The sequence below is a fragment of the Tenebrio molitor genome, chromosome 2 (genome assembly GCF_963966145.1).
Source record: "Tenebrio molitor chromosome 2, icTenMoli1.1, whole genome shotgun sequence".
NCBI classification, from domain to species: Eukaryota; Metazoa; Arthropoda; class Insecta; order Coleoptera; family Tenebrionidae; genus Tenebrio; species Tenebrio molitor.
This window is the reverse complement of record NC_091047.1, coordinates 16,441,382-16,460,305: the sequence shown is the minus strand read 5'-3', so window position 1 is coordinate 16,460,305 and position 18,924 is coordinate 16,441,382. Positions and strand designations below refer to the sequence as shown.

The window sequence follows — 18,924 nt, the reverse complement described above, 5'->3', positions numbered from 1 at the left end:
CATTAAAACCACTTCGAATTAAATTATTTTATTATTCTTGATCACAATTCAATTAAAAAATTCAACTGAAAAATGCTCTCTTCTATCGGTGATTCATAATTTAAAATAAATACAAAACTGAAAGCCGGGAATGAATGCTTAAAAACTATCTTCACGTTGGGCGTAAGTATCTTGCAATGTCTTGAACTTTTCTATCAACTCCTTAATACCAATTTCTCCGTGGACGATGTTGTCTCGGGTTCTCACGTTCACCGTCTCGCTGCTGCGCTCCTTTTCACCGACGACTGCGACAAATCTGGTCAAATTTTGTCTTTCGAAAAGTCACACTCACCCAAAATAAAATTGAACTGTGCCAATTGCGCATTTCTTATCTTCTTGTTCATGGTGTCTCCAGCGTCAGTGTCCACCTCTACCATGAAACCTCCTTCGTACAGTTGCTTCTGGACTTGTTGCGCGTAGTCGTCGTAAGTTGGACCGACCGGAATCACCATCGCTTGTCTAGGCGAAAGCCAAAACGGCCATTTCCCTCCGCAAGACTCTGTAAGGATCGCAATCATCCTCTCCACCGACCCCAATATAGCTCTGTGTATGATCACGGGTCTTTTCTTCTCTCCGCTTTCGCTAAAATATTACGATTCAATCTGAACATCATTTTGAGATGATAGTATTATTTACCTGACGTATGAAAGGTTAAATCTGATCGGTAGTTGAAAGTCCAACTGGATCGTACCGCACTGATGGGACCTCCTCAAAGCGTCCATCACCGTGATGTCGATCTTGGGTCCGTAGAAAGCGCCATCTCCCGGATTCAAGCTCCAAGGCGCTCCGAAGGCGTCCAAGCCTTCGGTGAGCGCTTTTTCCGCCTGATCCCACATTTCTACCTCCCCGAGATACTTCTCGGGCCTCGTAGACAACACCATGTTGAAAGTGAAACCGAAAACTGAATAAACGTGATTCAAGAACTCCAAAGCGCCTTTTATCTCCTCCTTGATGTGCTCGAGGGCGCAGAAAATGTGAGCGTCGTCTTGTTGAAACCTTCGGACCCGAGTCAAACCGGTCAGAGCTCCCGACAATTCGTTCCGATGCAAAACACCGAAGTCGGCAAGACGCAGAGGGAGTTCGCGCCAGGAACGGCTGCGATTGTCAAAGATCAAACTGAAATTGGAAAATCAATACTGGAACTTCCTGTTCTCGACGAGAATACTGACCAATGACCTGGACAGTTCATCGGTTTTAGAGCGAATTTGTCTTTTTCGACGTCAAAGGAGAACATGTTGTCCTAAAAACGTGACGCTGAGTTTTGTAAAAGAGGAAAACGAAACACATACAGCATAATGGGCCCAATGACCGGAAACCTGCCACAGTTTCGCATTGAAGATGTTTGGCGAGACGACCTCTTGGAATCCACGTTTACGGTACTCTTTCTTTATCAAGTTTATCAGAGTGTTGTATATGTGAGCACCGCGGGGTTGGAAAAAGCAGGACCCGGGTGACAACTCATGGAAAAAGAACAATTCTTGCTCCTACAAATTGCAATTAATAAAAATCGTTAAATAATCGAGTGCATTACTCTGCCGATTTTTCTGTGGTCGCGTTTCGCAGCCTCTTCCTGGAACTTCTCCCACTCCTTCAGTTGTTTATTATCAGGAAAACTAATACCGTATACACGCTGCAGAGTTTCGGCGTCAGCTTTGCCCTCCCAGTAAGTAGAACTATTCTAAATAAACACAGAAAAAATTATCGATTTGTTGATCAGCAACAATTTTATATCTATTACTTTGGTGACTTTGAGGGCTTTTATTTTACCAGTGTGCCGCACATGAGGGCCTCGACATAAATCAATGAGTGGTCCACACCTGTACACAGTTGTAGTCGGAGTATTCACCTTTTCATTGAGAATTCTTACTTTAAAAGGATTATACTTGAACATCTCCAATAGATCTTCTTTCTTCATTTCGAGACGTTCAAATGGTTGTTTCTCTTTGGCTATTTGTTTCATCAAATTTTCCAAATACGGAAAATCGCCTGCAGAAATCTATAAATACTGCGTTTCAATAATGACTACATGTGCGACCATTCCAGTTAAATTCCATCTAAATTTAAGAAAATTTCAAAACAGCTAAAAACTATAGGTCATTTTTCTTTCAGCAATTTTGAAATTTAACGGAATGATCTGTGTTTACAGCATAATACCCCTTTTTCGTCCAAGAACATGTCATAATAGAAACCAGACTCTATAGGTGGTCCGTAACATAAACATCCGCCGTACACCCTCTCTAAGGCCTCTCCAAGGATGTGCGCTGTAGAGTGCCAAAATACTGACTGGGCTTCAGGATTATCAAACTTAAGTAATTCTAATTTGCAATTATCCTCTAATGGTCTATCCAAATCCCAAAGAACATCATTGACTTTTGAGATGACAACATTATCAGCTAGCCCTTGACTGTTACAAACATTTAATAAAAATAATTTCAAATTCTGTGAAAAAAAATACCTAATGCCCCTAGCAATGTCATAAGCAGTGGTCCTCCAAGCAGTGCCCTCCACCACTTTTCCATCAGGTAAAGTGATGCTGATTGATTTTTCAGGCCTGTTGGCAATTTCAGCGTCTTTTTCGGCTTTGAGCTTGTCCCAAAAAGTAAGACGTTCTTGGATAAACGACGGCCAAGGTTTCAGTTCACTCACTGATGATTTCTCATTCGGTGTTTGCTTCATTTTTTTCATTTTTGCCTGCAATTTTAGAATAAAACTTAGTCAACTGATTCTACGGACGTGTCAACTAATACTGAGCAAATATAATTCAATCTAAGGTGAATATTGCATCATTCAGGTAACTAAAAGGGGTGAGGTGTTTCTACAAACCAAAGTTGAATAGGATTGGCGAAATCCTGGCACAGCAAGTTTATGATAACGCAAAACTTTTAACATTTTTTTAAATAATAGATAATCAGAAAAAGTGTTCATGCCTTTTCGTCTTTATTAGTATGTTCGGAATTTTGCACCACGTTGTCACCCATTTTCACGTTTGACGTTTTCCACTATGGGCGATTTGTATCAATTTGTACTGTCAAAAAGTCAAAAATGTCCAGAGGAAATGAAAATCCCTAAAAAATATTGCTAAGTTTAAGTTAAAAAAGCAAGGTTAGGCACGTTTGAATCAATGTATAATCACTTTTTCATCTCTTCCGATTCAGAATGAACACCGCTACTGGTTTTTTCACGAAATCGAATCCTTTATTTATTAGATACCGAGCAACGAATGTATTCAGCAAGAGTAAGTCAAGTTGTGTTATGTTGGTTAAATTGCAAGGCATATTTTTAAGGGCTCAACAGTGCCCTATCACAAGAAGTCGTAAGACAAAACATTTTATTCGATAATGAACAAAAAAAGCAGAAACAGGCTATAGGTCGCATTGAAAAAATTGAAATTGAATATGAGGGACCATCCGAAAATGCTACATTAGCCATGAACAAAAATATCTCGACACCCTATGATTGTGCAAAACGTAAATTTCGTCCATTTTTGTATCTTTTATATCTAAGGAGTTATTTTAGATCTTGGTGAAACTATTGCAGAGCAATCTGCCATAGCTTTGTTAAATAATGACACCCTGTGGCACATGCATAAGCCTCTGCCAGACTCTTGCAAACTAAAATTTTTACACTACAAAGTGTCACAACCAGCATCAGTTAACAAAATTTTCTGGCGCACTTGTAGTTTTTTATTGGGAGCAGTAGCAAATTTTTCATTTAAAGATAAAGTTTTGGTTCAGTTGCACAGTTTTCCTAGTCCTAATGTTAGGTCAGGAAGTTTTGTTTATGATGTACAACTGGGTCTTGATGACTGGAAACCTACCCAAAATGAACTTAAAGTATTGTCAATAGAGATGATAAAATTCTGTCAACATAATCATCCAATTCAGTGCATGGATGTCTCCACAGACCTGGCATTGGATCTGTTCAGAAATAATCCCCATAAATATCAACAAATCCCAGATATAGCTGCTCATAATAACGGAAAAATTACGTTGTTTAGGGCGGGACACCACATTGATATTTCTAGGGGGCCCATGGTTACCAGTACCAATCATTTAGGGCGGATTACTGTGGCTAATGTGATTAAATTAGACAGTGACATATCTGGAGGGCCTCTTTATAGGTTTCAAGGAGTGGCGTTGCCTAAATCTATAGTTCTCAATCATTTTGCGTATAGTTTGTTGGAAAAAAGAGCAAGACAGTTGGTAAATTTGTAAATAAAGTTTCAAGGTAGATGTTTATTTACTAGGACTGTTTTGCAGAACCCTGCAAGGATACCAGGATCTCAAGAAAGTTTTGATGAAGACAATAGTTTTGTAGCCCAGGTCACTGTATAAATAATTCATCTTTTCACAAATAAAGCGTTAACAAGTCAAATTCAATTCGTTCAAATTATCTTTGTTTTTAAGAAATACGCACACATCCGTGATTATGGACGCGGACGGTTCAACAACTTCACGACGTAATAAGATTATCGAAAAAAAAATGTATGTTTTCGGCACTGGCTTAATTTTAAAACGAGAAAATTTCCTCGAGGCGATAAAAATCGAAAAAATGAGCAAATCAATTCAGTGATGAATCAGCAAGTAAGTTTGTTTGCATTTGCACATCCCCTCCTATTTGAATTGATTGGCTTATATCTAAACTTTCTACCACTTATCAGCTGAGCTCAGAGGTCGACAGGGGTTGTTTTTAATAGTCGGCGCTTATCGAGAATTTGTTTAATTGTGATTTAGATTTCTTCAAGCAAATATGGGAACGGTAGTGAAAAGTGTTATTTTTTCGTGTTTTCTTACTTTAGGTAGGTAAACAAAAAATATAATTAGGTATTTTAAAAACATTTTCCCGTTTTAATAATATTTTTGTTGCTTTAGTCTACGGTGATTGTGCCGTTACGGCTCCAGTTTGGAGCAACACACACACGGTGAAGGGAATCCTCTACATTCCTTATGCAGAAATTGAAGAGCCTTTCTATGCCTGGTAAGTATCAACATTTTTCAGTATAAATTTTCTCATCCATAAATTATAAATACTTACGTACGTACTTCCAATATGAACAAATTAAATCCTTATCTGCATATATGTAGAGTTCATGTAATACCCCAAGTCAGTAAAATGAAAGCATATATTTTTAATTATAAAATTCATGTGCATGATAATACATAAAACAACAAGATTCAATTAATCTAGCAGAGATACGTTTTTTTTTGGCAGTTGTCCGTTTCATCAAAAATTCTTATGCTAGACAGGATATTTTACTGCCTTGGAGTATTACATGGATTTCACCTCAAATTTAGACAATCAAAAGTATGTGCTTAATCATAACGATTATAACCTTTTATTATCAAACAAATAATTTTTGTCTGAAAGAACATTAATTTCTAAGAAGTGTTTATGTGTTTGTTATCTTTTAGATTTTTAGAACAAAGAAATTCTCAGTCATTCATTCATATCATTTAAAATGTTATTGATATTATCAGTAGGTAGAAAAAAATATAGGTAAGTACCAAAACAGTCAAAAATAATTATGTATGTACCTAGGTACTTTAGATAATCGATAATAATCAATACCTATCCATTGAATTTTTCAAAAGACAATAAAAATATTTTGTTCGACAATAGAAAACGTGATAAACATCAATATTGACTGGAATTATCCTTTATCATTTTTTAAACACATTTAAGTGGCAAAGTCCAAGAGTTTCTGGCCTAAACCCACATACACTGGAAGAAATTTTACCATTATTCCACATATCTTTTACAGCACTTGATTATAGTATATTACAACAATGACAAATGGCAAAGAACTTGCTTCATTGTGAAACAGGCTTCGGCGTATATCGTTCTGCACAACTAACGCTCTTTTTTTATTACTATATCTGTTCGTTGTTCCAACTATAGTTACATTTTTAAATGGTACTTACAAGATGAGTTGAAAATTGTAGTCGCTTATAAAGATAACTCAACTGATCTACCTATAGCGTGTGGGGCGCTGCATCAGGGTCTGTTTTGGGTCCAATTTTTTTTATAAAGAGCGATCAATTTAATTTGTAATTGAGTTATATATGAATCCAAAATCATAGGTCGTTACTTGAACTCCACGCTCCAATAAACACAGCTTGAAACACAGGCTAGACATATCGATCGCAAAAGACATAACGGATTCAAATCCATGGATGACTCGATTACAAATTAATTTGATCGCTCGATACTTCTGGCATAATAAATTCAGTCAAATTTCGTTAAATACAATACAATCATTGTATGTAAATAGTGGAGTACAATTTTTAAAATAATCGATTTATACTGGGAACAACATCAAATCTTTTTTCAACTGCAGAACTTAGAAAATAAAATATTCTTCCAGAAATAAAACGGGTCAGGTCAGGTCAGTGATAATCAAGAGCGACGATTTCTTCGCTTTACCTATTTTTTGATTAAGTAGTTTCTCTAAGAGAGCCAAATGCGACAAAATAAAAAACGAGGAACATGTTTTTATTAAAATTTGTGGTAGATGGGACACAAAATACGTTACATTTATTGTTAAGGTACGATGGTCCGTCCAAACGATCTCGCATCGACTATTACGGAGACATGGTTAAGACTTATCAGCTGTCGACGTCGGGTCCTTACGGCACCAGCCTGAAAATAGCACCGGTAACGACCGAAACCGAAACCAACGCAAGAACTTGTCTCCAAGTCAACGGTACCAGCGAGTACACCATCGAACCCCAAACGATTCTTCCAGATCTGACAAATTTTGAGTGTACAGGTACGTCACCACGACCATTAAAAACACGATATAAGACAACCATTTACAGGAGAAGAAACCATCAGTGGGATTTTAACTGAAAAATGGGCTCTCACACAAACCATTGGCCAAAAAGTCAACAAGTACACTATGTGGTTGCACTACAAGGACGATCCAAACAACGTCGGTACGAAAATAGCGATCCCGGTTAGGTACGAAATGAACGGCTACAATTCTTTGCTCGGCAGTCACTACGATCATTACTATCTGGATTACGATTCCTTTGATTCAGATCCCATTCCAGATGACATATTTAAACTGGACTCAAGTATTTCAACCTTCATTTGTTGCATCAGGCTTGTTACAGTTTGTGATTTGTAGATATGACCTGTAGCGCCTTCCCCGGCCCCGGAGACAAGCACATTTACACTTTCAATCCGATGGCGGAATTTGTACACCCGGCAAAAACCAGTCATGTCGATTACGAGTTCAATAAGTTTACTCGAAAACATCGTAAACAGTACAAAAACGAAACCGACCACGCTCTCCGTAAAGAGATATTCAGACAAAATGTGCGATTCATTCATTCAGTTAACAGACAAAATAAAGGTTTCACTTTGACTGTCAATCACTTGGCTGATAAGAACCCGGCGGAATTGAAAGCTCTTAGAGGCCGCACTTATTCAGGGGGGTACAACGGTGGAGCTCCGTTCCCTTACAAAAATATCCAAAAGGAAGCTTTGCCCGATCAGTGGGACTGGAGACTATATGGCGCCGTTACGCCCGTTAAAGGTGATCGCCCGTGTCTTTTTGGTGTCATTGTTATCGTGTAACGTTGTAGATCAGTCGGTTTGTGGTTCGTGTTGGAGTTTCGGCACCGTGGGAACAGTCGAAGGAGCACTCTTCTTAAAAAACGGAGGAAATCTCATACGATTGTCTCAGCAGGCTTTGATTGATTGTTCATGGGGGTAGACTGACATTCACAATTTTTTAATGTTGTGTGTGAATATTTTTTTACTTGACAGTTATGGAAATAACGGATGCGACGGCGGTGAAGATTTCAGAGCTTATCAGTGGATGCTGAAACACGGTGGTATCCCAACCGAGGCAGATTACGGATCCTACCTAGGCCAAGTGCGTTCTAGTTGTGTTTTGTTGTCGACATTTCTAATTTCGTGTTGTAGGATGGTTACTGTCATGCGGATAAAGTACCGAAAGTTGCAAAAATTACCGGATACATTAATGTGACAGCCAATGACGAAAGTGCATTGCGAATGGCTCTATTCAAACAAGGTCCCATCAGTGTAGGCATCGACGCTAGTCAGCGCACCTTTAGTTTTTACTCCAACGGAGTATATTACGAACCTAAATGGTATTTTTGGAAAGTAATTTGATTACATTTTTTTACCAAATTGTTCTTACAGCGGCAACAAAGTAGATGAATTAGATCACGCTGTTTTGGCGGTGGGTTACGGTACAATCAACGGAGAGAATTACTGGTTGATTAAAAATAGTTGGTCCAACTACTGGGGTAACGACGGGTACATCTTGATGTCCTCCAAAGAGAATAACTGTGGAGTCATGACTACTCCAACCTACGTAACGATGTAATAAGTAATAACTGTTCATTATCTTATATGATTTATATAATTTTTGTTTGTTTATGTTAATAAAACTATTAATCGCGGAAATGAATTTTTTTATTACCAACATAGTCCTTCCTTATCCAGAGACGCAGAGAGTACGGCGTACGCACGGATGGCGTACGCGAGTGTCTTGTGAAATATGTACATGATGACAGAAGACAGAACCATAGAGCTAGCTGGTGTATGGTGTTTGTAAAGGACATGAAAGATCAAGATAAAAACAATTATTTAGCCCTTTTGCAACAGACAAATCTTTCTTTTTATACTAAATACATACATACAACAATATGTACAAACATCTTTAATAAAAACTTAAATTGACACTTAACATAACCTAAAAATGTTAACAAGTGTTTTTTCAAAATTAACTAAATATGGACTATTTGTGATCGTTTTATTTTTAGAAATAGCATCGTACGCTTGCGGCGATGAATTCTGTTACGTCGATTCTGAATGCAGTTACAATAGTAATTCTCATGAGAGGTATTGTTAATATCAGTGTTGATGTACTGAAACTAGACAAATGATACTATCACGACCCTTGTCTCACTTACCACTATTTTAGATTTTTACTGTACGATGTAAATCCGCCTGAAGGTTTTAATTTGCGTCGAGATGTCTATATGCGCTTTGCAATTTTGGCCCACAAATTAAAGCACTCAGAACATGAGAATTTACAACATTTCAAGTTGGTTTTGCCCCCATGGTCGCATCTGTACCATTGGAAGTACACTCCAGTGGCGGAACAAATACCTTGGGGGCTATATTTTGATTTGCAGAGTATCAAAATGTACGCACCAGTAATAGAAATGTATGAATTTTTTCAAGGTGGTTTGTAAATGATTTCATCTGACAAATTTAAAAATGAAAATTTTAGCCATGAATCGCACGAGCGCCGTTGTAATTGACGAAGTTTATGTACTACAACATTTTAAAGATATGTTTGAGACTGGTAATTTTAAAAATAAAATGCAAATTGAGGAATGTGCAGAGAATTATCAAATAAATTATTTTTTCTATAAAAACCTCACTTCACATAATGTCAAGTGTTTATCTTATCACGGCCCGGCAACCAAGTTGTCTCAACTACTACAGAAATCCTCTGCCAAGTAAGAGAGACTTTGGAATAAGTATCTTGGTTTAATTTGTTTTAAGAGTGATTTTGTTGCATCATGCTGAAGTTGCTCTTCATGAAATGTTTGGGAATAAGCTCTATTGGGAGTGTAGAAGAAGCATGAGATTCAGCACAAAGTTGCGTGATATTGCAGCCCAGTTCAGAAGAAAATTTCTTAACTCTACTGATAAAGCAGATAATACTATTTTACCAGAAAAGTGGCAGGATGAGAAGGTAATATAAAATTGAAAACTCTATTGTAATGATTTTAGATGTATTTTAGTCTAAAAGAGATGCAAAAGGAGGCCCTTATCTCAGTGCACACATAAGAAGGCAAGATTTTTTAAGAGGAAGATCCCATCAAGTCCCTACCATAGAGAGTATAGCGCAACAAATTATAAAACTACTTGAAAAATTAAATTTGACGCAAGTTTTTATCGCTACCGATGCCAGCGAAGATGGTAGTGGAGACTCGCTAAATTTCTTTTAAAAATATGACCTGTTTTAGAATACAAAAATTTAGTAGAAAAAATTCCACACAATTATAAAACTATCAAGTATGTTCCAAGTAATGGAGTTAAAATAAAATATAAAAACGGAGGCGTTGCCATCATCGAGCAGATTATCTGTTCGTACGCGAGACACTTTGTGGGTACACATGAAAGCACTTTCTCATTTCGTATCCAAGAAGAACGAGAAATTCTAGGATTTCCTGTAGCGACAACTTTCAATTCTTTCTGCAAGAACGGTGACGACTGCCCGCAACCTTCGATCTGGAAAATTGTACATTAACGTGATTCAATAATTGATTTTTTTTGCGTTGAATAAAAAACCAAGTTGAACATTAAAATTTTTCGCGTCTTCCTTTCCGAGATTTGACCGATTCTACATCATCCAATAACAATGGAGCATTTAAAATATTCGTTTATGGTTCGCCTAGCGGTCAATTCAAAGTAAATTGGACGGTAATTCATGTATTCAAGCATAACTGTTATGTGTTGTTTTAACGGGATGTAATTTGTGGTTTTACATTAAATTTACAGATATGAACTATGAACGGTTTTAACGGATTCTTGTACATTTGGATACTTAGAACACAATACAAAACAAAAAAGATGCGATGTTGAAATTGAAAGCGAAATCGAAGCGCCACGCAAAAAAAAGAAAACAAACATGAGACGAATATTAGCAGAGAAAATGGATAAGCATATAGAAAACAATCAAGTGCCATCTAGCACAAGCTGACAATACACATAACAATTGAAATGTACAGGACCAAGACAAAATGAATAAGTTAAGTAACTAATACAATGGCCGGCAATAAAAACTAGTCACCACTTTTCTGTCACATCAAAATCCAAATGTGTAATTAATGCTTTAATGACAGTGACATTTACATGATGGCTAACTTTCTTTGCCGGCCACTGTACATGAATGTGCTATTTTCAGATTATTTTTTGTACTATTTTTTATTTTTACCTAGAAAATATAAATTGGATAATCACTACGTAGTACTAGTTTTTGAAGTTAAGTCAGTCCTGTTGGGTTTTTGTTGTTGCTGTTATTTTGATGGCAAGTTTCTGTGGCACCAAATTTTGCTTGGTACGGTTGGTGGACAAAAAAAACTGGGACACGCAAAATTTCTTACGTTTGTATCAAGCTCTTAATTGTCAAAATAAAGTCAAAATAAAACTGACTTTTACAATCACTGTTGACAGTTATCTTGACAAGAAATAATGCCAAATCTAACAGAAGTACAAAAACACGTAATTAGACAACGCCTTGGGGAGGGTATTACCATAAGAGCAATTGCTAACGAGCTAAACGTTAGCAAAAACACTGTTTTGCTCACCAAACAAAAACTTGCAACTTTTGGTAACATTGTAAGAAGACCAGGCTCTGGCCGTCCAAAAGTTACCACGGATAATGAAGATTTTGAGATGATAAACTTTCTTCGTTTACATCCATTTGAAACCGCCATCAGAGCTCGACAGGAGACGAATTTTCCTGCTTCTTTAAAAACAACAAGAAGAAGAATAAAGAAATCTGAACTAAATAATACCTTTACCTACGTGTTTTTATAAATTGAATTGAAAACGGATGAAATCTAAAATTCGATTTGATGTTTGTAAGTGTCACACATGGCATTTTTGTCTTATGTCATCATTTCGTAGTTAACCTATTTGTTCGCAAGCCTGAATTAAACGGTGCAAATTTGCCAAATTTCGATTTGAATAGTTGTCATTTTTGTCCCAGTTTTTTTTGTCCACCAACCGTACATTTCTACTCTGTTAAACATTTCACTAAATTCATTAGAATGTTGATTCATTTTCATTGCAACATATATAGTTGTAATCTCAAATAGATTTTTTTACTTTGTTTCCCTCAACATTTTTTCAGCATGGGACAAAATTTGTTTATAATTATTAAGTAGACCTTTGGTTAAACAGTCAACAGCTCCTGCAAAAATGTTTGTTTCACTCCTCCTAAAAGTTATATCACATTGAAAGTAAATAATTTACAATGTATCATTCTCGTTGACTTTTCAGTATTGTAAAATACAGGAAAAAATTTGCAAATAATTTGAGGTGAACTGTTAAATGTTGAGGATCATAAAACCCAAGGGCAAATTTAGAAACATTTTTGCGTAAATAATTTATTTTAATACATCAATATTACAACCTAAGAGACCTCTTCCATGCCACTTTTTTGGCACCAATTGGACAGTCCTAAATCTTGTTCCTCGTTTTAATTTAACAATGACTTCGCTACCTTCTGAATGTTGAACTACTGAAGCCACATCTGCTACACTCTTGAAATTCGTCGAATTCACAGAGCCGAATTCAACAATTTCATCATTCTCGCATAATCCCTAGAATGAAGTTTTCCTAAATTGCTTTTCTACAAATCATAACATTTACCGCGATTTCAGCTGGAGATGAAGGAGAAACTAGAGTAATTTTAGCAAATGGTGTTTCATGCCTGACAAAGTGATCTTCGACATTGTTTTTCATTTCAACATCATGAATTCCATTTGTCTGGTTATCATTAGATCCAGAATAATAGCCTTGCAAGCCATTTTCAATTTGTTTCATAATAGCTTTGTGGTCATTTTGTAAACCTAACAATATAAGTTAACCAATTATTGTTACTAATGTTATAAACAGTCGAGTCAATATTACATATGATTCGATGTCTAGCATGTCGCACTTGGTACACGTCAATAGAATTAATAGGAAAACCTTCCGAATCGACTAGCGGATCGTTCATACCTACACCATTCTGCAAATTATAAATTTTAAATTAGCTTAAAATTTTAAGGCCACCTTACTAAAGTTAAAATCTCTGTCAGCTGTTTGATATCGTCCTCAATTTTGTCTCTTTGTTTTATAAGCTGTAAAACACGCTGTCGAATTTCTTCGGACATTTTTATTGCTTTTTCAAAATTTTGTGGCTAATGATGACAAACAAATCTTACTTGTGCTATTGTGCGTAAAAATAACAATCAACAAAATTTGACAAACGTCAATTGTCAATTATAAGTGGCGCTCGTGGCGCCACACAAGGAACTTCCTTGGCGCCACACTAATTTGTTCTATTTTGCGGTAAAATTGCTTTGAAAAGTATAATCATTTGTCAACTTTGACAAATAAATGAAACCTGCGCTATCTATTTGTTCTGGCAGCAAAAAATCCTTGGAAATATTGTTCAATGTTACTCTGATCACAGCTCTGATGTTGATGTTACCCTCGAAAAATAAAATTGTCCCACATTTATCTGAACATGACTGTACATATACCACTCTAATAGACTGTCACAGTGCTGTCAAGTGTTTTTCTTTTGGTTTTCCTCTTTTGTCAATTGTATTTCACTATTTCTCAAAGCTATTTCCTACCTCTATTAAATCTTAAAGTGACGTAAATATGAAATAGTTTTGAGAAATCGTGAAATACAATTGACAAAAGAGGAAAACCAAAAGAAAAACAGTGTAAATTAAAACAAAAGCATCTTTTTATCATTTAAATTTCACAGTGCTGTGTAATTTACCGTAAATATTTTAACTGTTTATTTATAAAAGTCTGTAAATTTATTCGAGGATGAAATTTAATCAACATCGTGTTAAAGTTTGACTCTTCTGAGAAGTCAGTTTCATTTTAATCTTGGGGTGTCGGCACTGTCGGCATTCGTCAATAATTTTGCGGGAATAACCCTTGCCAAGAATACGAGCAAGATAGTGTCAAGTGGTAATTATTTAATTCATTCAGATTATTGAATACAAATTCTAATTTGAAAGAACTAAGTAAATAGTAAAGCTCTGGAAAAAATGAAATTGAAAAGATATAGAATCGTAATCCAATAGAATAAAATTAAGATGTGCAAGTCAGCTTGTTTCAATATAGCGGTTTTTATTTCCCATATTTTTATAATTTATATCTTGGCATCGCTGTAAGAACTTTCCCAACTTTATCTCGTATTTTGTCGTCGTCAAACGTACGCACTGAAGCCAACAGTTTCGTTACATGTCGAAGGTATTGTTTGTCGTCCATTTGTCGAAGAGCACGACAATGGATGCCCAAATCACTCATTCTTAATTTTTTTCTCGCATCGTTGATGATTCGGCTGCGATCGATTGGCCATTGTTTGCTGTAGATTCCGTATTTGTGTTGAGGCATTCTGGTTTCGTCTCCGTAATGCCTCATTCTATATTCACTGCCGGCCCTCCACAACCACGCTTCGTTGTCTTCGAGAAAGGCTTGCTGGGCGCCCGTGACGGACCCCGGCCGACAGATCCTTAACCAAGCGACAGCTTCTTTAGCAGTCATCGAGTAATGCTTCATCAGATAAGCTCCGATCAGAGTTCCCGTTCTTCCGAGACCAGCCTTGAACATACGTTGAGTAAAGAGTGAATTATTTTATAATCGAATGAACCTTGCAATGCACCGCGACGGCCGCAGGTGCGGTTTCTGTTATGCGCAAGAAACTGAGCAGAATATCCATAGAAGGTACTGATCCATCGTCGAAAAATAAGTCATGATGTTCGATGCCGATTCGCGTGAACCTATCGAAAAAGCGCATAAATATGTCGATCATCGTTACAATGTTTTCGTTTACACTGAAGAATCGTAATGTTTGTCGTTGAGACGGATCACCGTTTTAATGTCGTGTTGCAGAAAATACTCTAGATAGAAACTGGGAGTGTGACCCACCCCCACTTTTGGTTCTGTGGGACCGAGAAATCCCAAAAATTTCCTAGGAATGATCCAGTTCATATTTCCCTTTTCCAGTTGGTCACACACGTCATATTCTTGTACGTTGAAGTCGGTAAAGTCGAACAAACTGTACTGTAAGGCTTTGGCAATTCCAGAAAAACAGTCGTACAATCTGATGGTGTGCATGGAAGTTCGTTGAAGAGCATCTACAAAATGTCTACCAAAAGAAAATGAGAACAAATGGTAAAATATGTGCACACTACTTGTACGGTTCCGTGATGAGGAGAATTTTATACACTTCGAAAGGGTCCATTTTCATACAAATAACAGCGAAAGAACCTACGAGGTAAGCAGCGTTGGCTTTTTTATTGGGGTCGTGACAAGTATAGTGTACGATTTTCTTCCTCCCTCTGAAATTTTGCAATAATTTTGTTATTTTACAAGAATATTTGTAAAGACAGGAAATGTTCACGGGGCCGAAGTCGTGGAAAAAATTCCGATATCTGAACTCCTCGTCGAAACATACAAAACATAAAGTTCTGGAACTTTTCAAACGTTTATAACTTGAAAATTTCGAAATTGCAAAATATAAACGGTTCTTCAATATCTCGACGGTTTTATCGATGTAGTCATGCTGCTCCATTCTTCTCTGTTCTTAAGGGAATAAGTAACAATACGACGAATCGCTGCACAATATCACAAAGAATATGAACTGGATCGTGTAATTTATAAGTAATGCCAAAGTAAAACCGATTATATGATGAGTAATTTGCTTCATTTTATAAATTTTGCATCTTTAATGACTGAATCAGAGACACAAGCACACTCCTTTGAGCAATTAAATCGGAAATGGGAGTCGGTATCGTGGAAACGGTTTCATTCTTGTAAATAAATGAGCGGATCCAATAGGTACTTTTATGTAAATCATAATATACACATAAAAAATTAAAATATTCAACAAATTACCGAATAATATGATCTTAATTATCATAAATACACATTTTTAACTTCTACGAAGTTTTGCAGCATCGGCTCAAACCTCGAGTCCTTCATATGACACTCCCTCGACGTCTGGCATTTCTAGTCGCGATCTTAAATGCTCCAAAGTGTTGTTAAAGTGCTTGGTGATCTGTTCCGTCTCGTCTGAGCTCTCCAAATTGGGAAGTTCTTCCTTTATCTTCCCTATAACTTGATTCAAAATCTGCACGCTGACTTGATCGTTCCCTTTTTCAAAGAAATAAATGTAATGGTTCAACAACTCAACGAACAACTGAACTTGCACGCTGACATCCATGCATTGTTTGGCGATCCTCAAACCTTTCTTCAAACATTCCACCACTCGCTTTCCGTCGTGGGTCTCTTCCCTGTTACTCGCCAGGCTTTTTCCGCTCCAGAACAGATGCGAACAAGTGGCGACACCTCTGCACTGGTCTGGCTTCTTTAAGAGCTTGCTGGCCGCCAAGGCGCACTGCGTTCGCAACGGATCCGAATTTTCTTCAGAGAAACAACTGATTTGTTCGAGCGTCCCCACGATCAACGTTATGGCAGCGAGCTGAGCTTTCGAATCCGATATTTCGTCCTCGTACAAAGAAAACGCTTGCGACATGAACTCGTAAGCGACGGTTTCGTGATTTTCGAAACCTATCTGGTCGATGGCCAGGGCTCCCTGGAGGAATAATCTCAATGGTAGTTCGGCTAGCTCGGCTTTGACTAAAGCGGTGATTGTTGAATGACAAAACTGAAATATTTTCTGGCACTTTTTCTCCCATTTTTCATCTTTTATTTCTTTGTATTTGTAGGCGAGAAGGTAAGCTTGAAAGAGGAGAGGTGGGAGAGTGTATTTCATCCTTTGAGAACCGCCACCACCCAAAATCTGCAAAAATCAATACATCAAAATGACACGAACAACATCCGATTTTACTCTAACCTTCCGTGCTGCCGTAAGTATGAGATACTGATCGTCTGCGACGTTTGACCGTAACTGGTGGATAAATCTCGCCAAAAGGCACTGTTCTTCGGCTAATTCCTCCAGATCTACTTCGCCGAGTGGCTGATCTTCTTTGTCGTTGACCAACGGACTCAACAGATTTAAAGACTGTTCGGTCTCTTCTTGTGACGGTACAACAGTCTCGTTATCTAAAGCGTTATTTAAAATATATATGCTCAACATTTTTCTCCCCGCGTAGTCCAGATGCTGCATCAGACCGGCGTAGTGTTTTAGTTTTAAAATTATGAGCAAATTATTGTAATTATCCAGAGGTATTTTTAATAATTTCTGCAACTCTTTGGCAACTAAGGAGTTTGATTCGAGATGTTCCAATCCTAAACGTTGAAAGACTTCCACGCTTGTCAACATAACTTTATCGATGTAGTCAATACGGTCTGGGTAACATTTCAAGGCCAAATTAACTAACGCCACTTGAAGGGCGATCATATCTTCAGGTGGCAGATATTGACGATTCGTTATTATAGACGCTACTTGATCAGAAAACACTTCAAACAGCTGTACTTGCTGCAAAATCGTAGCCCCTAGAAATTTCCAATTTAACAAACGATCATCTTTTTTATATTTTAATGTAACACCTTCGCTCCCTAAAGCATCTGATCTTTGACTGAATGACGCCAAACGCTCCATTAAACTGATGACAATGTTTTTGACATTGACACCCGCTTCCAGTTCGGCACACGATTTTAAAAACGGATTTAAAGTTTTGATGTGAAACTCGTCAGGAAATACTTGGATTATGCATTCCATCAAGTATTCTTGGGCAATAGCGTCCCTACAGCTGACGACCTGTCAATAACAATTGATTTGTTCAGTTTCAATTGAACAATTATTAAAAATAATTTTAGAACATTTTTGTTACTATCTTGTATTAATTCGTTTACCATTAGAATATCAGTAAATACATTAAAATTAAAATTTTTGAGACGTTGAAAAATTTAATGTCGCCACAAGAGAAAAAAAAAACATATTTATTAAGTTACCTGTTCTAAAATGCCTGGCAAAACAAGTTTTTGATACTTTTCTAGCGTCACCGACTCCAACTGACTCAGTCTAACCAAGTTGGTCCCAACCAAAATCTTCAGTTCTTCCCTCTCCCTTTCCCTGTGTTGCCTTTCTCTTGAATGACCTTGATGCTGCATTCTCACCCACAATTTATTCATTTCGGCAAAATTCATCAGAACAAAATCTACAGAATCTCTAACTGTCCCTTCGGGAGTATCTACATCGGTATCGGGAGCATCTGGTAGCACGTTTCTTGTACATTGTAACAGATAGTTACGCAAAAATAAACCACGCAATGGGTGTTGCACTCCTACAAAGTGAATTGTTGCAATACCTACGATAATATCACAGTAAAGTACCTCTACACATTTCAACTAAATCTTTCAATAAATCACGACGCAGGGCGTAATTGGTTTTTATATAAACAAGACCAACAGTAATCAAAAGATATAGTCTGGGTACAATATTTCCGGCGTACTGGACGAGTTCATATAAATCTGTCACTTTGCGTCCTTTCTGAAATTCATCTAAAAGATACAGTTCCAAGTGGCGCAGTTCATCAGTAATAGCCATGTCTGCAACATAATAAATTAGTCTCTCAGTTGTTTTTTTTTTTTTGGCCATTTACAAAGTTCATAGTAGCTTTTTGGCGACAGAAGAGACGTACGAAGTTCGGCAAGCATGGCACTTGCATTTTTCAATGCGTCCATCAGTTTATTTTTGTCGAGGGCTCTCTTCATGTGAAAAGCTTGCGCTTTTACTACCCCCACGGCATCTTGGAGGTACTTTTCCTGTTCTTCCACAGGTGATATCTGGGGCGGAGTAGTCGGCTAAAATAATTTTTGTCAACGCGAAACAACTGGCGATAATTTGAGGTTATATTGATGTAATTCGTCGATTACCGTCCCGACGTTGAAAATTTTGAAATAATTTGGGGTCCAACTAAGAATGGCACTGTAACTAGTCATCGTGATACGGCTTTGGGAACTTAATGACGAATTTATACAAAAAAATTCGCAAAAACTTACCATTTTTACGGATGTTAATGTCCGAACCTCCTCCTAGTGATTAATTTATGTACAATCAACTAATGTTGGCAGCGCAGCTGCTCCTGTTCTGTGGATAAGGGGAAATCAATCAAAATTTATACAAAAATA

The 18,924-nt window shown here is 37.1% G+C and overlaps 7 protein-coding genes across 11 annotated transcripts; 3 read left to right on the top strand and 4 right to left on the bottom strand.

Annotated features, from left to right (window-relative positions):
- Window positions 1–12: 12 nt before the first annotated feature.
- On the bottom strand, window positions 13–3,090 carry ThrRS (threonine--tRNA ligase). Of its 3 annotated transcripts, none has more exons than XM_069038581.1 (10): window positions 2,967–3,090; window positions 2,495–2,730; window positions 2,194–2,443; window positions 1,778–2,035; window positions 1,571–1,717; window positions 1,329–1,523; window positions 1,209–1,279; window positions 676–1,155; window positions 332–621; window positions 13–284 (listed from the first exon to the last, which is right to left on the bottom strand). In XM_069038581.1, exons 1-10 carry the CDS (start codon window positions 3,015–3,017, stop codon window positions 139–141), a joined length of 2,124 nt encoding a protein of 707 aa, XP_068894682.1. In that variant the 5' UTR covers window positions 3,018–3,090; the 3' UTR covers window positions 13–138. The 3 variants fall into 3 exon arrangements, with proteins under 3 accessions (XP_068894682.1, XP_068894681.1, XP_068894683.1); XM_069038580.1 differs by having other exon boundaries at window positions 2,863–3,017; XM_069038582.1 differs by lacking the exons at window positions 13–284; window positions 332–621 and having other exon boundaries at window positions 671–1,155; window positions 2,863–3,019.
- Window positions 3,091–4,418, top strand: mRpL39 (mitochondrial ribosomal protein L39). The gene is made up of 4 exons (XM_069038596.1): window positions 3,091–3,274; window positions 3,324–3,506; window positions 3,556–4,241; window positions 4,299–4,418. The coding sequence occupies exons 1-4, from the start codon at window positions 3,196–3,198 to the stop codon at window positions 4,371–4,373; spliced, it is 1,023 nt and encodes a 340-aa protein (XP_068894697.1). The 5' UTR covers window positions 3,091–3,195; the 3' UTR covers window positions 4,374–4,418.
- Window positions 4,419–4,675: 257 nt separating this feature from the next.
- On the top strand, window positions 4,676–8,478 carry CtsK1 (C1 family peptidase 26-29-p). The gene is made up of 9 exons (XM_069038590.1): window positions 4,676–4,837; window positions 4,911–5,016; window positions 6,585–6,808; window positions 6,858–7,115; window positions 7,169–7,579; window positions 7,629–7,755; window positions 7,813–7,921; window positions 7,972–8,159; window positions 8,212–8,478. Exons 1-9 carry the CDS (start codon window positions 4,789–4,791, stop codon window positions 8,396–8,398), a joined length of 1,659 nt encoding a protein of 552 aa, XP_068894691.1. The 5' UTR covers window positions 4,676–4,788; the 3' UTR covers window positions 8,399–8,478.
- Window positions 8,479–8,575: 97 nt separating this feature from the next.
- Window positions 8,576–11,054, top strand: O-fut2 (O-fucosyltransferase 2). Its single transcript, XM_069038593.1, has 6 exons — window positions 8,576–8,916; window positions 8,999–9,261; window positions 9,311–9,542; window positions 9,589–9,781; window positions 9,831–10,008; window positions 10,056–11,054. Exons 1-6 carry the CDS (start codon window positions 8,774–8,776, stop codon window positions 10,337–10,339), a joined length of 1,293 nt encoding a protein of 430 aa, XP_068894694.1. The 5' UTR covers window positions 8,576–8,773; the 3' UTR covers window positions 10,340–11,054.
- Window positions 11,055–12,187: 1,133 nt separating this feature from the next.
- Window positions 12,188–13,169, bottom strand: LOC138123790 (26S proteasome non-ATPase regulatory subunit 9). Its single transcript, XM_069038599.1, has 4 exons — window positions 12,879–13,169; window positions 12,730–12,829; window positions 12,469–12,668; window positions 12,188–12,419 (listed from the first exon to the last, which is right to left on the bottom strand). Exons 1-4 carry the CDS (start codon window positions 12,972–12,974, stop codon window positions 12,204–12,206), a joined length of 612 nt encoding a protein of 203 aa, XP_068894700.1. The 5' UTR covers window positions 12,975–13,169; the 3' UTR covers window positions 12,188–12,203.
- Window positions 13,170–13,779: 610 nt separating this feature from the next.
- Window positions 13,780–15,602, bottom strand: LOC138123786 (dual specificity protein phosphatase CDC14A-like). Of its 2 annotated transcripts, XM_069038595.1 has the most exons (5): window positions 15,217–15,333; window positions 15,021–15,167; window positions 14,660–14,974; window positions 14,477–14,606; window positions 13,780–14,427 (listed from the first exon to the last, which is right to left on the bottom strand). In XM_069038595.1, exons 1-5 carry the CDS (start codon window positions 15,288–15,290, stop codon window positions 13,969–13,971), a joined length of 1,125 nt encoding a protein of 374 aa, XP_068894696.1. In that variant the 5' UTR covers window positions 15,291–15,333; the 3' UTR covers window positions 13,780–13,968. The 2 variants fall into 2 exon arrangements, with proteins under 2 accessions (XP_068894696.1, XP_068894695.1); XM_069038594.1 differs by having other exon boundaries at window positions 15,021–15,602.
- Window positions 15,603–15,658: 56 nt separating this feature from the next.
- Window positions 15,659–18,883, bottom strand: Vps35 (Vacuolar protein sorting 35). Of its 2 annotated transcripts, XM_069038579.1 has the most exons (7): window positions 18,796–18,883; window positions 18,396–18,597; window positions 18,127–18,342; window positions 17,746–18,077; window positions 17,341–17,551; window positions 16,685–17,286; window positions 15,659–16,630 (listed from the first exon to the last, which is right to left on the bottom strand). In XM_069038579.1, exons 1-7 carry the CDS (start codon window positions 18,796–18,798, stop codon window positions 15,791–15,793), a joined length of 2,406 nt encoding a protein of 801 aa, XP_068894680.1. In that variant the 5' UTR covers window positions 18,799–18,883; the 3' UTR covers window positions 15,659–15,790. The 2 variants fall into 2 exon arrangements, with proteins under 2 accessions (XP_068894680.1, XP_068894679.1); XM_069038578.1 differs by having other exon boundaries at window positions 16,685–17,551.
- Window positions 18,884–18,924: the final 41 nt, after the last annotated feature.

Excerpts from the sequence above, each read along its gene's own strand:
- LOC138123786 (XM_069038594.1), bottom strand. The coding sequence starts at position 15,400 with ATGGAGCAGCATGACTACATCGATAAAACCGTCGAGATATTGAAGAAC. Across the intron at positions 14,607-14,659 it reads AAACATTACGATTCTTCAGT|GTTCACGCGAATCGGCATCG; the intron begins GTAAACGAAAAC and ends CTTTTTCGATAG. Across the intron at positions 14,428-14,476 it reads CCGTCGCGGTGCATTGCAAG|GCTGGTCTCGGAAGAACGGG; the intron begins GTTCATTCGATT and ends CGTATGTTCAAG.
- mRpL39 (XM_069038596.1), top strand. The coding sequence starts at position 3,196 with ATGAACACCGCTACTGGTTTTTTCACGAAATCGAATCCTTTATTTATT. Across the intron at positions 3,275-3,323 it reads AACGAATGTATTCAGCAAGA|GGCTCAACAGTGCCCTATCA; the intron begins GTAAGTCAAGTT and ends CATATTTTTAAG. Across the intron at positions 4,242-4,298 it reads AAAAAAGAGCAAGACAGTTG|AACCCTGCAAGGATACCAGG; the intron begins GTAAATTTGTAA and ends ACTGTTTTGCAG.
- ThrRS (XM_069038580.1), bottom strand. The coding sequence starts at position 2,964 with ATGAACACTTTTTCTGATTATCTATTATTTAAAAAAATGTTAAAAGTT. Across the intron at positions 2,444-2,494 it reads GACATTGCTAGGGGCATTAG|TCAAGGGCTAGCTGATAATG; the intron begins GTATTTTTTTTC and ends TGTTTGTAACAG. Across the intron at positions 1,280-1,328 it reads GTCATTGGGCCCATTATGCT|GACAACATGTTCTCCTTTGA; the intron begins GTATGTGTTTCG and ends TCACGTTTTTAG.
- CtsK1 (XM_069038590.1), top strand. The coding sequence starts at position 4,789 with ATGGGAACGGTAGTGAAAAGTGTTATTTTTTCGTGTTTTCTTACTTTA. Across the intron at positions 5,017-6,584 it reads GAAGAGCCTTTCTATGCCTG|GTACGATGGTCCGTCCAAAC; the intron begins GTAAGTATCAAC and ends TTTATTGTTAAG. Across the intron at positions 7,116-7,168 it reads CATATTTAAACTGGACTCAA|ATATGACCTGTAGCGCCTTC; the intron begins GTATTTCAACCT and ends TGTGATTTGTAG.
- LOC138123790 (XM_069038599.1), bottom strand. The coding sequence starts at position 12,974 with ATGTCCGAAGAAATTCGACAGCGTGTTTTACAGCTTATAAAACAAAGA. Across the intron at positions 12,830-12,878 it reads TGACAGAGATTTTAACTTTA|AATGGTGTAGGTATGAACGA; the intron begins GTAAGGTGGCCT and ends TATAATTTGCAG. Across the intron at positions 12,669-12,729 it reads TGCTAGACATCGAATCATAT|GTTTACAAAATGACCACAAA; the intron begins GTAATATTGACT and ends TTATATTGTTAG.
- O-fut2 (XM_069038593.1), top strand. The coding sequence starts at position 8,774 with ATGTTAACAAGTGTTTTTTCAAAATTAACTAAATATGGACTATTTGTG. Across the intron at positions 8,917-8,998 it reads AATAGTAATTCTCATGAGAG|ATTTTTACTGTACGATGTAA; the intron begins GTATTGTTAATA and ends CCACTATTTTAG. Across the intron at positions 10,009-10,055 it reads TACCGATGCCAGCGAAGATG|AATACAAAAATTTAGTAGAA; the intron begins GTAGTGGAGACT and ends GACCTGTTTTAG.
- Vps35 (XM_069038578.1), bottom strand. Across the intron at positions 18,343-18,395 it reads AAAAAGCTACTATGAACTTT|ACATGGCTATTACTGATGAA; the intron begins GTAAATGGCCAA and ends ATTATGTTGCAG. Across the intron at positions 16,631-16,684 it reads TACTTACGGCAGCACGGAAG|ATTTTGGGTGGTGGCGGTTC; the intron begins GTTAGAGTAAAA and ends TGATTTTTGCAG.